Source organism: Myotis nattereri (genome assembly GCF_964212035.1).
Source record: "Myotis nattereri genome assembly, chromosome: 7".
Taxonomy (NCBI): Eukaryota; Metazoa; Chordata; class Mammalia; order Chiroptera; family Vespertilionidae; genus Myotis; species Myotis nattereri.
In genome coordinates, this window is record NC_138082.1 from 8,923,567 (window position 1) to 8,937,772 (window position 14,206).

General features: G+C 44.3%; 1 protein-coding gene across 1 annotated transcript in view; it reads left to right on the forward strand.

Annotated features, from left to right (window-relative positions):
• Positions 1 to 969: 969 nt before the first annotated feature.
• Positions 970 to 14,206, forward strand: part of AOX1 (aldehyde oxidase 1) — a gene marked incomplete at its 5' end in the record, with an annotated part of 65,979 nt that continues 52,742 nt past the window's right edge. The window contains 4 exons of the mRNA XM_081095985.1: positions 970 to 1,081; positions 9,569 to 9,665; positions 11,776 to 11,884; positions 13,851 to 13,977. Of these exons, the coding sequence (XP_080952111.1) occupies positions 970 to 1,081; positions 9,569 to 9,665; positions 11,776 to 11,884; positions 13,851 to 13,977 (445 nt within the window). The remainder of the gene's footprint in view (positions 1,082 to 9,568; positions 9,666 to 11,775; positions 11,885 to 13,850; positions 13,978 to 14,206) is intronic.

A 14,206-nucleotide genomic window follows, 5' to 3' on the forward strand; every position in this document is an offset into this window, starting at 1 on the left:
GCCCCTGGCCCAGGCTGTCTCCCTGAAGGGCTGTGGCAATTCTGGTGGAGAATGTGGAAAAGCTGCGACCTGGAGCCAGCGGTTGCTACTGCAGCAGTTGCTCCTCCGGTGATGCAGCAGGAATCAGAAGCAATCGAGGTTGGAAATTTCCCCCTCCTCCTCCATGCTTCCAGGATGGAGTACGTAACACTAGTCTGGAAAAGAACCAGTTTTGCTTGATTTGAATTTTTAAGAGGTGTCATAGCACAGACTTCAAAAATGTAGAGATAGACCCAAAAAGTTAACTGCAGTAAATTCTAACTTGTAGGCAGGCCTGTGGGTGATTTTTATTTTTATGCTTTTCAGCACTTTCCACGTTTTTAAAAAGTTTTCCAAGATGTTTTACACCTCTTTTGATATTTAGGAGGTGAACTTTGTGGTTATTTACTAGATAAACCGTGAATAGTGATAAAACTGTTTTTTTAAAGTTTATCTCCATATTAAGGTAGCTGTTGATTTTGAAAATAAACTTGGATACTTATTTATAGAACTGAGCTAAAGTTGCAAAACCATTCGTACAGTTGGAACAAATGTGATTGTTTATTAACTGAAGGCACCCGCGGGGCGGGTAGGAGGGAGGGGAAGTACAAAGAAACCCCGCTGCCTCCAGCTGGCAGCCACTTAGAATATGTCATCACACTGGACCTGCCCAGCCGAGAGGCAGGAGGGGGCACAGAGCTGAGCGCAGGCCCGGAGGTAACGGGCCCCGCCCATTATTTCAGGCCAGAGAGTCCGCGCCAGTGACGGGCCAACATCTCGGGAAGTTGATCTGGAAGGCGCTCGCACAACTTTTGGATCTTCATCAGGACTTTCTGCATCGTCTTGGCCGGACTTCCGGCTGCAGCTGTCCCGTCTCACACTCCAGGTCAGCGTCGCAGGGTCCCCGGTGCCAGCGATCCCCCTCGGAGCCCTCAGACCCGAGCCTCCGCCATGGACGGGGCGGCCGAGCTGCTCTTCTACGTGAACGGCCGCAAGGTGAGCGCGCCCGCGGGACTGGGCACCGGCCCCGGGAACCGGGAACCGCGGCGAGGGCTCCTGCCGGGCCCCTCTGCTCAGGGCACTCCCTCCTGCACGCAGGGGAGCACTGGCTGCCCCAGCTTGCGGTTTGCAAGCGGGTTTGCCCGAGCGCCCCCACCCCCGCCCCAGGGGCAGGGAGAGCCCGAGTGTGTGGGGACAGCACCTTCCAGAAGTTCCTTTCCCCTCTCAGTACAAGACGCACAGGCCATTACCCCCCTCACCCCATAAACAAGAAGAGAAATAGCTATTCTTCCTCATGGAGGTCAGCACCCCCAACTCTTCCCTCCCTGAAACCCTTGGGAAAATGTCTTTCAATAGACTGAAAACAGACTATCAGGGCTGAGCCTCAGCTGGGGAGGACGGGCGGGGGGGAGGGGGGGGTGGGGGGGGGGGAGGCGGGAGAGAGGTGGATGAGCAGGGAGCAATTTAGAGTTGGGACAGGGCCATGGATTTGAACTAGTTCAGACCACTCCCGTCATTCCTCAGATAAGGAAATTCTAGTTCTGAAGTCACAGACAGCTCCTGGCAGAGCTGAGTCCCTGCTGGGCTCTGAGGATTGGTCTTCAGGGGGTTCACAGCTGGTGTGGCAGCTGTCCCCTCAGAGCCCAGCTCACCCTGCACAACCAGGGCGGTTCCAGGCAGTGTCAAAGCCCCAGGGCACCCTTTAAAACACTTGCCCGAGCTCCGACACACATGCCATGGCCTGTCACTCTTAATGTTATCCCAGCATCTTGGAATCATTTTGCAAGGGGGAAACTGAGGCAGGAAGGGTAAGGGACTACCTGAAGAGCTGACCACCAAGCCGTGCTACTTGCATTCCCACGTGCCAGCGCCTTCAGAGCCACCTGCCACCCTGCTTCTGCTCACAGACGCCACAGCACTTCCCCCACTGGTGTGAGGGACCCCCGGGAAGCGGAGGGGGGTCAGGACCAGGGCCCTGAGCTGCTCCCGCGCTCAAAGGCACAGGTTGTAGTTCCCATGAAGCCAGCCTCTGCCCCGCTGTCTGGTTTCCCAGGAGATAAGATGAGCTTGCTGTTCCCAATCTGTAGAGTAACATATGGCAATGGGAGGAAGTACTATGTCACTTTTTCTTCTTTGGAATAACTGAATGGTATATTAAGGACAACTGGCCTTTTTATTTAAACAAATAAAGGGTTTGCCCTAGCTGGTTTGGCTCAGTGGATAGAGCATTGGCCTTTGGACTGAAGGGTCCCGGGTTTGATTCTGGTCAAGGGCACATGCCTGAGTTGCTGGCTCGATCCCGAGTAGGAGGCATGCAGCAGGCAGCCAATCAGTGATTCTCTCTCATCATTGGTGTTTCTAATCTTTCGCTCCCTCTCCCTTCCTCTCTGATATCAACAAAAATATATTTAAAAAACAAAAACAGACTTGCCTGTGAAAGGAAGCTTAGAAGCCAATTAGGAGACTCTCAGTGATGTGATTGGCCTCTGGTCTGTGGTTTTTGAGAAATTCCCCAAGATTCCAAAAGGTGTGGTTGAGCAGGGTCTAAGACAGCCGTGGGCAAACTATGGCCCATTGGCTGGATCTGGCCCATTTGAAATGAATAAAACTAAAAAAAAAAAAGACCGTACCCTTTTATGTAATGATGTTTACTTTGAATTTATATTAGTTCACACAAACACTCCATCCATGCTTTTGTTCCGGCCCTCCGGTCCAGTTTAAGAACCCATTGTGGCCCTCAAGTCAAAAAGTTTGCCCACCCCTGGTCTAAGACCATTGCCATTGGTCTTAGTTGAGATTTAGTTGCAGAGAGATGTCTGAAGACTGCCTTGCTCTACCAGGGCCCTCAGAACAGGTGTCCAGTTAACATGGAGTTTAAGGGGCAAGAGCCCGTGAGTGGATCATACCATAAATGCCAGTCTCCAATACAACTCTGGAACCAAAGTATGTCACTCTCCATGGCAGTGAGGTGTAGAGATTATAGGTGTGGGCTTTGAAACTAGCTAGTCATGGGTTTGAATCCTGCCCTCTCTGCTCTGCCATTCAGCGGCTCTGGAGCCTCGAAAAGCTGTTAAATATCTCTGAGTCTCAATTTTCCTCTCTGCAAAATGAACCCAATAACAATACATTCTTCCTCGGAATTGGGATGAAGATTAAAGTCCATGGAGAGTGGTTAGCAAGGTACTTGGCACACAGTAAGCACGCGACAATGATTTTTAAGATCTGGACTGGAAAGTCCTTGGTTTCATGCATAGAGCCAGAACCTGCCCAGACGTACCAAGGGGGCCGAAAGGTAGTCAGGCATTGTTTTATTTATTTATTTATTTATTTATTTATTTATTTATTTATTTAATATATTTTGATTTTTTTTACAGAGAGGAATGGAGAGGGATAGACAGAAACATCGATGAGAGAGAAACATCGATCAGCTGCCTCCTGCACACTCTCTACTGGGGATGTGCCCGCAACCAAGGTACATGCCCTTGACAGGAATCGAACCCGGGACCTTTCAGTCCACAGGCTGACGCTCTATCCATTGAGCCAAACCAGTTAGGGCAGTCGAGCATTGTTTGCTCAACAAAATGTACGGGCTGGATGTCAAGATAAGAATCTGGACAGAACTGTCCTGAGGGTTTGGTTTACAGGGCTGGGAGAGGACATTTTGGGGCTGCTGGGATGGCTGTGATAATTCAAAGAAAAATGGAGGGATTGGAGGTGGCTGCGGCAGGAAGAACCAAAAAGTAAAATGAATTTTAAAGCAACCTGAAGCTCAGGCAGAAGCCCTCCCTGGCTGTCCCCTCGAACCCCTGCCCTAATGCTGCTGTTGGTTATTGTTCTTCTCTACAAAGAGTGTCCCACAATACATCCCTCGTTCTCCCGCTTCTACCTGTCGGCCTGGTGCTTTCACACATACCCCTCTCCCTTTCTTATCCCATTCTTTCACCTCCTTTCTCTCTCTCCCCCTAATCTCCCTTTTCTTTCTGCTTCTGTCTTGGACCTGGCAAGGCCCCTCAGCCCGGCCCAGAGGAATGTGGTTTCTCATCCTTGTGCAACGTGAACTTGTAAGCTCCCAGAGGGCTGGTGGAGATACAGAGGGACACACTGTTCTTGCAACACCCAAGGCTGCCCTGAGACGGGAATATGCATGACCCTGACCCCGTCAGTGAGGATAACTGTGCCTCATCCCCTCCCCACCCCCAGCCACTATCTTGGTCCTGACCTCCCTGTTTCACGCCAAGACCTGCCAGGGCAGTGTGCTTGCTGAATCCTTCCTCCCACCTCCGTCCTCCAAACATGCCATCTACCAAATCAAGAAAAAGAAACATATTTAAAGCCAGTGGGCTTTGAGCTAAACTCTAATCTCTTGAAACATCTAGAACAAACAAGGCCTGCTGCTTCCATTAACTCCTTCCAAAAAATGCAGTATGTCTCAAGCCTAAAATACTATTCTTTGCTCTCTGGGCTCTCCACATTCTGTTTCTCCATTAAAAGTGGGCTTCTGTGGATTTGCCATCATATGTATTAATTAGGATTAGTTTCAGCTACAAATGGCAACAAATTCCAAATTAACAGTGGTTCAAACAAGGTAAGACATTTTTTTTTTATTTTTAAAGAAAGGATATCTGGGGATAGACACTGTGAAACTGGTCCAGAAGCTTTAGTGTCACCTTCTTTCTTTTTCCTCTGCTGCTGTTAATATGTTGCCTCATGGTCTAAAAGGGCTGCTGGAGTTCTAGCCATTTCATCCCTATTCTAGGCAGCAGGAAGGAAGAAAGGGAAAATGCATGCTGGGTAGACAACCAACAGTTTCCGCCACCATTATTGGCATTTCTCTACTTGTCTTTCTTTTCTTCTGTCCAGATGTTCCTCTTCAGTGTTTTCCTAGCAAATTGTATATATCATGTTCAAGTGACTCATTTAATTTATTAGCATTTATTATATCACCAGCACCTAGCTCAGTGTTTGGCGCAAAGAAGAATAGCAGAAGGTGATTTCCCTCAGGGATCAAGAAAGACTTGTACATCACAAGTAATTGTGATGCAGGTAAAAAGTTCTGTGAGAGGTGTGTGGACATTGGCCACGGGAGCACAGAAGAGGATGGCTCCCTGAGCAGAGCAGGGAGGGGATAGTAGACAGCAGCACCCCAAAAAGGAGAGAGTATTTGAGCAGGGATTTGAATGGCATACAGAATTCTGTTGAGTTAGAAGAATTGGAGGACTTCTGGGACAGAAGGAATTCTATCAGCACCTGTAGTGAAGGATAAAGGTCCGTGCACTCCTGGGATTGGCTGGCTCTTCCACGTGAGTGGACTTCAAGATACTTCAAGATGGGTTGAGTGGCTGAAGATTATGGGCAGTGTATCAAAGAGGCCTTTTAGGCTATTCTGAGAATTTTGAACCTCTTGTATTCCAGGTTGTTGTTTTATATTTTTTTATCGCTTTAAGAGAGGAAGGAAGAGGGAGAGAAAGATAGAAACATCAGTGATGAGAGAGAATCATTGATCGGCTGCCTCCTGCATGTGCCACACTGGGGATCGAGCCTGAAACCCAGGCATGTGCCCTGATTGGGAATTGAACTGTGACCTCCTGGTTTATGGGTTGATGCTCAACCACTGAGCAACACCAGCCACGCATATCCAGGTACTCTTGAATGTAAATTCACCCAATACCCACTCAGTGTGCTCATTATAGAGGTACATTTTCTGGTTCCCTCTCCCAGAAAGTCTGATTCCATAGGGTTTCATTTTAACAAGTACCCTGAGGGACTGAGGAATTCACAGCATGGCAGTTTGGCAGCGGGTGTGTGTGTTGAATTTAGGCAGATACAGGAGATGATCAGACTTGGATTTTAGGGAGGACACTCTGGCAGTGGTATAGAGGGTGACATCGCGGGTGCCAAGAATGGAGACAGGAGGCCTGTTAGGGAGCTGTTATAATTCTTCAGGCAGGCGGTAATAAGGACTGATTTCGGGGAATGGCTGTAGAAGTGAAAGGCGTTTAGAGAATCATTTTGGAAGTATACGTGGCAGGACTTGGCAACCCTGATTATGGCAGATCAAAAGAAAGGAAAAGTTTAAAATAGCTAAAAATTCTAATCTTAGATGACCTAGCAGATGGTGAGGCCATTAAATGAATTGGGGAAAATAAGTAAAATTAAGTTTTCCATTTGAGGGTCAATTTAGTTTGGCTTGCCTAGGGCGCTCCTCTGTATTACAGTATGTGTACACACACACACACACACACACACACACACTCACCACATCTTCCTTACTGTATACAGACTCTCTAGGACCTATATCTAACCTTGGTAATTGGCACATGTCTTTCTTTGCTGGGTGTATGGCCACTTAAAATTAAGGGTAAGGAGGCATCCATAGAATAAGCATTGTCCTTTCCTCATCTACTTCCTGGAAGGGAACATTAGTGAAACAAGATGGAAGGGGAACTCTACTTCTGAACTTGTGGAGTAAGCCATGCTTTTGTTTGTGAATCTAAGAGAAATCCAATTCTTTAATCAAAAGAGAGAGAACGTGATCACTTTGGAAAACATAACCAATTGTGACATTTCAATCATGCCACATCTGTGTGCTCTGTCCCACTGCTGTGCTGCTCATGGACTTGCTTCCCAGGGTGTCCTTGCGTCCCCATCTTCGTATCACTTGGCACACACATTTTTTAAAAATATATTTCTTTATTGATTTCAGAGAGGAAGGGAGAGGGAGAGAGAGATAGAAATATCAATGATGAGAGAGAATCATTGATCGGCTGCCTTCTTCACACCCCCTACTGGGGATCGAGCCCACAATCCAGGCATGTGCCCTTGGCCAGAATCGAACCTGGGACCCTTCAGCCTGCAGGCCAACGATCTATCCACTGAGCCAAACCAGCTAGAGTGGCAGACACATTTTATCTTCTTCTTTGTTTTTGTTTTATTTGGGGGCAATGGTTGATTGTGATCTCCTTTTGGAAACTTGTTCTTTGAACATGATAAGCAAGTGAGTCTTAAAAAAACTGTATCAATTTCTCAGAAGCTATTCTATTCCAGCAGCATCTCTCTCTCTCTCTCTCTCTCTCTCTCTCTCTCTCTCTCTCTCTCTCCCCCTCCCTCTCTCCCTCTCTCTCCATTCTTTTATACTAATATATTATCCGTTTTAGACTTTCTAGCAGAAGCTGGACAGAAGTCACTAGTGTTCCTACTAATAGAACCAACCACTGCCTTGGAGAAGAGTGTACAGTGATGATTCAGGACCAAGGACAGTGACAAACTGCTGATGGGGCCCAAGATTCAGACCTTACACTTAAGAGAGTTCATTAATGTGTGTTTCCATCAAATTAACATAAGCCTGCTTTAACAAAAATGACACGAGCTTTCTCAAATGTGTGTGCCTAACTCTTATTTTCCTTCCGGTGCAGGTGATAGAGAAAAATGTTGATCCTGAAACAATGCTGTTACCATATCTGAGAAAGAAGCGTATCCTTTCCTTTGCTTTGTGCTTGTGTGTGTTTAAAGGTAGAGGTAGGGGTGTGGGTTCTGACAGCCTCATCAGGTGATATTTAAAATATCTTTTATAAAAAATATTTTTATTGATTTCAGAGAGGAAGACAGAGGGAGATAGAAACATCAATGATGAGAGACAATCATTGATTGGCCACCTCCTGCACACCCCCCACTAGGGACAGAGCCCGCAACATGGGCATGTGCCCTGACCCTCCTGGTTCATAGGTCGATGCTCAACCACTGAGCCATGCTGGCTGGGCTCAAATATCTTTTTAAAGCCATACTGAGTCATATATTCTCTACTATTGCGGTTTCATGTTCTTTGAGAAAGTCTTACATTGTAGTTTTGTAGGCAGTGCACAGTTGAGACTGTCAGAAGAACCAGCTTCTTTCCCATCTGTTTTGGCACTTACTATATTGTATAGATGGAGAAGCTAGTGATGGGAATGAAAACAATGGATGCTGAAAGGCTTAATTAAGCATCCTTTAGAATCAAGAGTCACAATATTGACATTCTGTCTTTGAGGACTAATCATCATGCCCATCAGAAAAAGAGAGCACAGAAATCTCCTGAAACGAAAGGAAAAGAACAGTGGAGAAATCAAGCCTGAGAATGGTACCTTAGAAAAACTTTCTAAATAAGTCATCTAAGGAATGGATTCTTAGCCTTCTAGGCATGAACTCCAGTGGGCTCCCAGAGTTCTGTAGACCGCAATAAATTATATACAAAATTATGTGACAGTGGGAGTTGGTACATTTCTCTCTCCTGGAGAGAGTGAAATTCCCCAAAGAGCAGACAACTCAAAAAGCATCAATAACTATCCTCTGGAAGTCACTGAAGATCTTGGGATGTAAAAACAATGAACACTGATTTCCTGCTTATCCATGGTACTAATGTGTAATATTTCATATTCAGTTCATTTGTGAGTGACAGAAAATCCCCAATAGCAATAAACAAGATAGAAAATAGACATGTATTCCTTTCTCATTGTATTAGTTCAGGTCCTCCGGGAAGCAGAGACTAAAAAAATGGGATTGAATGTGCAAGAGTCTTATTAAATGAAATGCCAGAGTGAAAGGAAATGGGGAGGGAGCCAGTGACAACTGGAGGGTAGATTTCAGAGTGTGGCTGTTGGACCTCTTGGTCAGTACCCTCCCTGTTGAAGTAGTTGTGTGAGGCACATTCTCATAGCTATCCTACTCCCATAGAGGCATCCCAAATGTAGGTATATCAGGCCTAGTAAAGCAGTGTCACAACGTAATCAGGGAACCAAGCTCCTTATATCTTGCTATTCCCCCTCCCCCACCTCAGCATGCAGCTTTTTCCTCCTGGTCAGAGATGACTATTGAGGTCCAGACATCATATCTGAATTCCAGCAAATAGAAAGAAGTAAGGGATGAAGAAATAGGCACCCTTCTCCTTTTGAGGACATTTTCCTTCTGGAAGTTATATTGGCCACCATTGTTGATAACTCTATCTAGCTGCAGAGGAGGCTTGCAAAATTGTTTTTTTTTTTGTTTTGTTTTGTTTTTTTTTAATCCTGGGAAACCATGTGTGTAGCTAAAAATTGAGGATTTTATAACCGAGGAAAAAGATATTGGGAACAACCAATAGTTTCTGCCACTAAGAAGCAGAGAAATATGGCCAACATGGATAATGTGATAGAAATATTTCAAGAATTATTTACACATTGACATTTTACTTTGTATGCCATCAAAGACACAGATGAGGTTGAGAACAAATGTACAATATACTCATACTTTCAAATATTTACGCCCTTATGTATATAGACTCTTCCTTTTCTTAGTTTGGCTCAATTTTTGGCAACCTGAAGCCCAGTTGTTTTGAAAGGGAGGAAACTAGATATAATGCACAAATGAAAATTAAGAATTTACATTATTCTAAATAATAGCATCCATACAGCCATCATTTGGTAATTATGTATTCATTTAACTATATAGATAAATCTTTGGTAGTGTTGCCTCCTAAGATCAGTTCTATCTGGAAAGAGAATTATGAAAAACACATTATCCTTAACTGTGCTTTTCCCAGTTCGACTCACAGGAACTAAGTATGGCTGTGGAGGGGGAGGCTGTGGTGCCTGCACAGTGATGATATCACGATATGACCCCATTACCAAGAGGATAAGGTACCTGTCAGCAAAGTGCAGATATGGTTGATTTTTTGTAGTTTTGAACTTTGTTTTATTCCTTTAGTTGGAAAATATGCACTGAGCACCTACTATGTGAAGGAACTATGTTAGATACTGGAGACACAGTGACAAGACAAACATTATCCCAGGAATATGAATGGATTATTAAAATGTGCCATCAATGAGGATAACATGTAGCCAAAGAATCCCCCTTTGAAAGTTAAAAGGCTGTCTGACACCCTGTGTTGTCTGGGAGGAAAAGAGGGCTCAAATGGCAGGGGAGAATAATGCCATCATCACACTCTTATATCACTATTACGGCCTACTAATGATCCCCTTGCTCCCACCCTTGTCCCAATATATAGTACCTTCTTCATACATCACTCAGAGAGACCTGTTTCAAGTATAAATCAGATCACAACACTCTCATACTTCAAAATCACCAATGGCTTACCATTACATTTAACATCTCTTTCTTGTTTGCCAAGTTTCTTGGATTTGTGGGTTGATGTCTTCTATCAGCTTTGGAAACTTCTCAAGTCATTATCTCTTCAAATATTTATTTCTTTCTCCCTTCCCCCGCATCTCCAATTATGCACATATTACAGCATTTTACATCATTCCATAGATCTCAAATGAGGGCAAAGGATCTGAGCACTGTTGAGACTTCAGAGATCTGTCTGTGTTCCACAGCCAAGCCAACTTATCTGTATACATAAATATTGTCTATCTTCCCTCCACTAAACTATACAACTCTATAAGGAAAGGGGTTTTATCCAATGAATCCTAGCATCTGGAATAGCCTGACACATGGTAGACACTCAATAAATATTTAAATTTATTTATACATGAATAATATCCTTTTGATCTTTCATGTGTGCACATACAGAAGCATACTTCATATACTGTTTAGAAATCTGTATATTCTCATGAATATCTTTTGAAAGTAATAAATATAATTTTAATGGTTAGGTATGTTCCATTGCTGAGTGCACCAAAATCAATCCCCAAATACTAATCACTTAGATTGTTTTCAGTTCTTCATTATTATAAGCAATGTGTCAATGACATATACATGTATCTGTGACAGTCCATAGAGATGGAATTTCAGAGTAAAAGAGTGTGTTTGTATCTGAAAAGTTTTTATGCCTTCCAGTGAAATGTCTCCCAGAAGAGCTCTATCAATTTACATTGTTATTCAACGGTACATGAGTTTCTTTTTTCCAAATTTTTGCTCATGATGCATATTACACTTCTTAAAAATGTTTGTCATTTTCCTTGATTTAAAAAATGGTGTTTCTCATTGCTTAATTTGAATTTCTCTTTGTTATTTTGAAGTTGAACATATATCTCATGTGCTATTAGCCATTTGTAGTTCTGTTTGGTGAATGAGAACATTTTAGTTGTCATTTTTGAGTTGGACATTTCTAAGCAGTAGGTTTTGTGGGATTGAGGAGTTCTGTATCCCACACCCTATTTCTTCTGAAGCACAATTTCAAATTCACTGTATTCCCCCAACCAGCCCCTGGCTCAGCACCTGCCCAGAAGATGGAATATGCTCTAGCTCAGTGGTTCTCAACCTGTGGGTCGCGACCCCTTTGGCAGTCAAACGACCCTTTCACAAGGGTCGCCTAAGACCATCCTGCATATCAGATATTTATATTACGATTCATAACAGTAGCAACATTACAGTTATGAAGTAGCAACGAAAATAATTTTATGGTTGGATCACATGAGGAACTGTATTTAAAGGGCCAGAAGGTTGAGAACCACTGCTGTAGCTGATTAATCGCAGGTGACTACAGAGGAGAATGTCAGCCCCTTATCCATGAGAAAAACAACAAAAGTGAGTGGGACCTGTTCTGGAGTCAGAATTTGGAGGTTGAATTGAATCCTGTCTCTGGCGCTCCAGCTGTGTCCCTAAGCAAGCCACTCTGACCCTCAGATTCTACTTTTGTAAAATGAACGTGAGCTATGGATAAAATGTATACGCAAACAGAGCCTGGAACATTCTTCCAAACTTTCCACATTGGAGGTGCTCAGTGAATATTCATCCCCCTTCCCCATTGGCTACAATTAATCTGTGCTTTTCTGTTGCATTCTGAAGACATTACCCAGCCAACGCCTGTCTGATGCCCATCTGTTCTGTGTACGGCGCTGCCGTCACCACAGTGGAAGGCATAGGCAGCACCAGGACCAGGATTCACCCAGTTCAGGTGAGGGTGGGCCTCTTCAGGGGATTTCTGGGCTTTGAAAACCATTGATGTCATGATGAGCCCCTGAGATTAATACAGTCGAGCAGCCTGGGTCCTCCTGCTTGGTCAGCCGACAGATGAAATCCAGCCGGGGACCAGGAGGGGAACCCGGGCCACATGGATGTTTTGTGCCTGATGTTTTCCGAAGACTAGAGGACTTGCTTAAAAACAGACAGACACTGACCTCACTGGGTTGTTTTTTTAAAGATATTTTTATTTATTTATGTTTAAATTTTCTTTATTGTTGAAAGTATTACAGATGTCCTCCTTTTTTCCCCATTGACACCTTCTAGCCCGCACCACTACCCCAAGGCCTTCACTACCCTATCAAATATGTCCATGGGTTATGCATATATGCATACAAGTTCTTTGGTTAATTGTTTCCCACCCACCCACCCTCCCCACCTTCCCTCTGAGACTCATCAGTCTGTTTTCTATGTTCTAATTAAATGGCACCTATCCACTATCCGCTTTGCATCTTCCAACCTTACAAAGAAACGAGAGCTCTGTGCATTGAGGAATATAATTTTATTGTTTTTTTATAAAGTGGAAAACAACATGATTTTAAAGCTGAATGACCATCTCAGCTACCAAAAAGATTTAAGTGTAGGACTTGTTCAGAAGTCAGGTAATAGGAATTGTTGATGAATTTGGAGGTTTTTTTCCTCCTAAGGCAGCACCTTCTTAGAACTTTGCCTCAAGTGAAAGGGCACCTCTGACTCCTGAGTCTTTTGGTTATTTATGCATTTGCCACAAAAATGCTGGTACTACATGTTTTTCTCTAAGTTGATAAGGGTCACTTATGAGGAGAGGGCTGAAGAGGGGAAAGATTGAGGTGACAAAGAAAATGACCATACTTCAAACTCTCGAGACTTGAAGGAATCATGGGTTCTGTTTATGTTCTTTGAAACCCCAATACCTAGAGGGCGTGAATTCTGCCTGGACACCCTGGTAAGACTTCCCTATTCACAGGCATGACAACACTTTCATTTAGTCACTGCTGTTCCTCTCCTGGTTGCAATGTAGCCAGAAGACAGCTTCCAAAAGGAGGTTGCAACTTTGACGTTAGATTCCAAGGAGAACATGCTGGGGGTGGGAAAGAGTTGGAAGGAAAATAAAGGCAATACTTCCTTCTTGGTTGCTTTCAGGATCAATAATGGTGCTTTGTAAACAAAATTCTCTGTGCCAGAGTATTAGGGCAGTAGTGGGCAGGTACAGGAAATACTTGGAGGTTGGTTTGTTGTTGTTTGTTTTTCCCCCTCAACTTGGGTATAATTCAGTTTATTTCCCTGAAAGACTTCCAGGGAGTAACCTTGGGATCACTTTATCTCAGTGATTCCCATTCGGGACTACAAATTGAAATCACCTGGGAATCTTTATTATTATTATTAAATATATTCTTATTGATTTCAGAGAGGAATGGAGAGGGAGAGAGAGATAGAAACATTAATGATGAAAGAGAATCATTGATCGACTGCCTCCTACATGACCCCTACTGGGGATGGAGCCCACAACCCGGGCGTGTGCCCTGACTGGGAATCAAACCATGACCTCCTTGTTCATAGGTTGATGCTCAACCACTGAGCCACACCAGCTGGGCAACCTGGGAATATTTATATGTCTGTGTCACACCCCTGGGGATCCTCAGTCAGTTGATCTTGGGTGCTGCTTTTGGACATTTTTAAACTCCCCTTTGATTCTGAAAGCTGAGCACCTTGAATGAAGCTCAGAAGCTGGTGAGGACCAGTATTCCTGGCCACTCAACCCAAGAAAGGGAGACCCTTAGGATGAGAAGGATCTCCTGGGGCCTCTTCTCCAACCCCAATGTGCATATGATTCGCCTGGGGCTCCTGTCAAAAGGCAGATGTGATTCAGTAGGTCGGGTGGGGCCCCAGATTCTGCATGTCCATACCTCCTGTGCCTCCAGGAGAGGATCGCCAGGTGCCACGGCACGCAGTGTGGCTTCTGCACCCCTGGGATGGTGATGTCCATCTACACGCTGCTGAGGAACCACCCGGATCCCACCCTGGACCAGTTAACTGATGCTCTGGGTGGTAGGTTATATGTGTGTGTGCTTTTGTTTTTGAATAATGATGATGATGATGATGATGAACACTAATGTTGGACACCTGCCATGTGCCACACGCTTTATTAAATGCTGTGTAAAGATGATCTCATTTGATCTTTGCAGTAACTTTATATATCAACCAAATATCCCAAGTTGCTGATAAAAAAAACTCTGACTTTGTAGATTAGGTGCACTGAAATGTCAAATAGACTTCC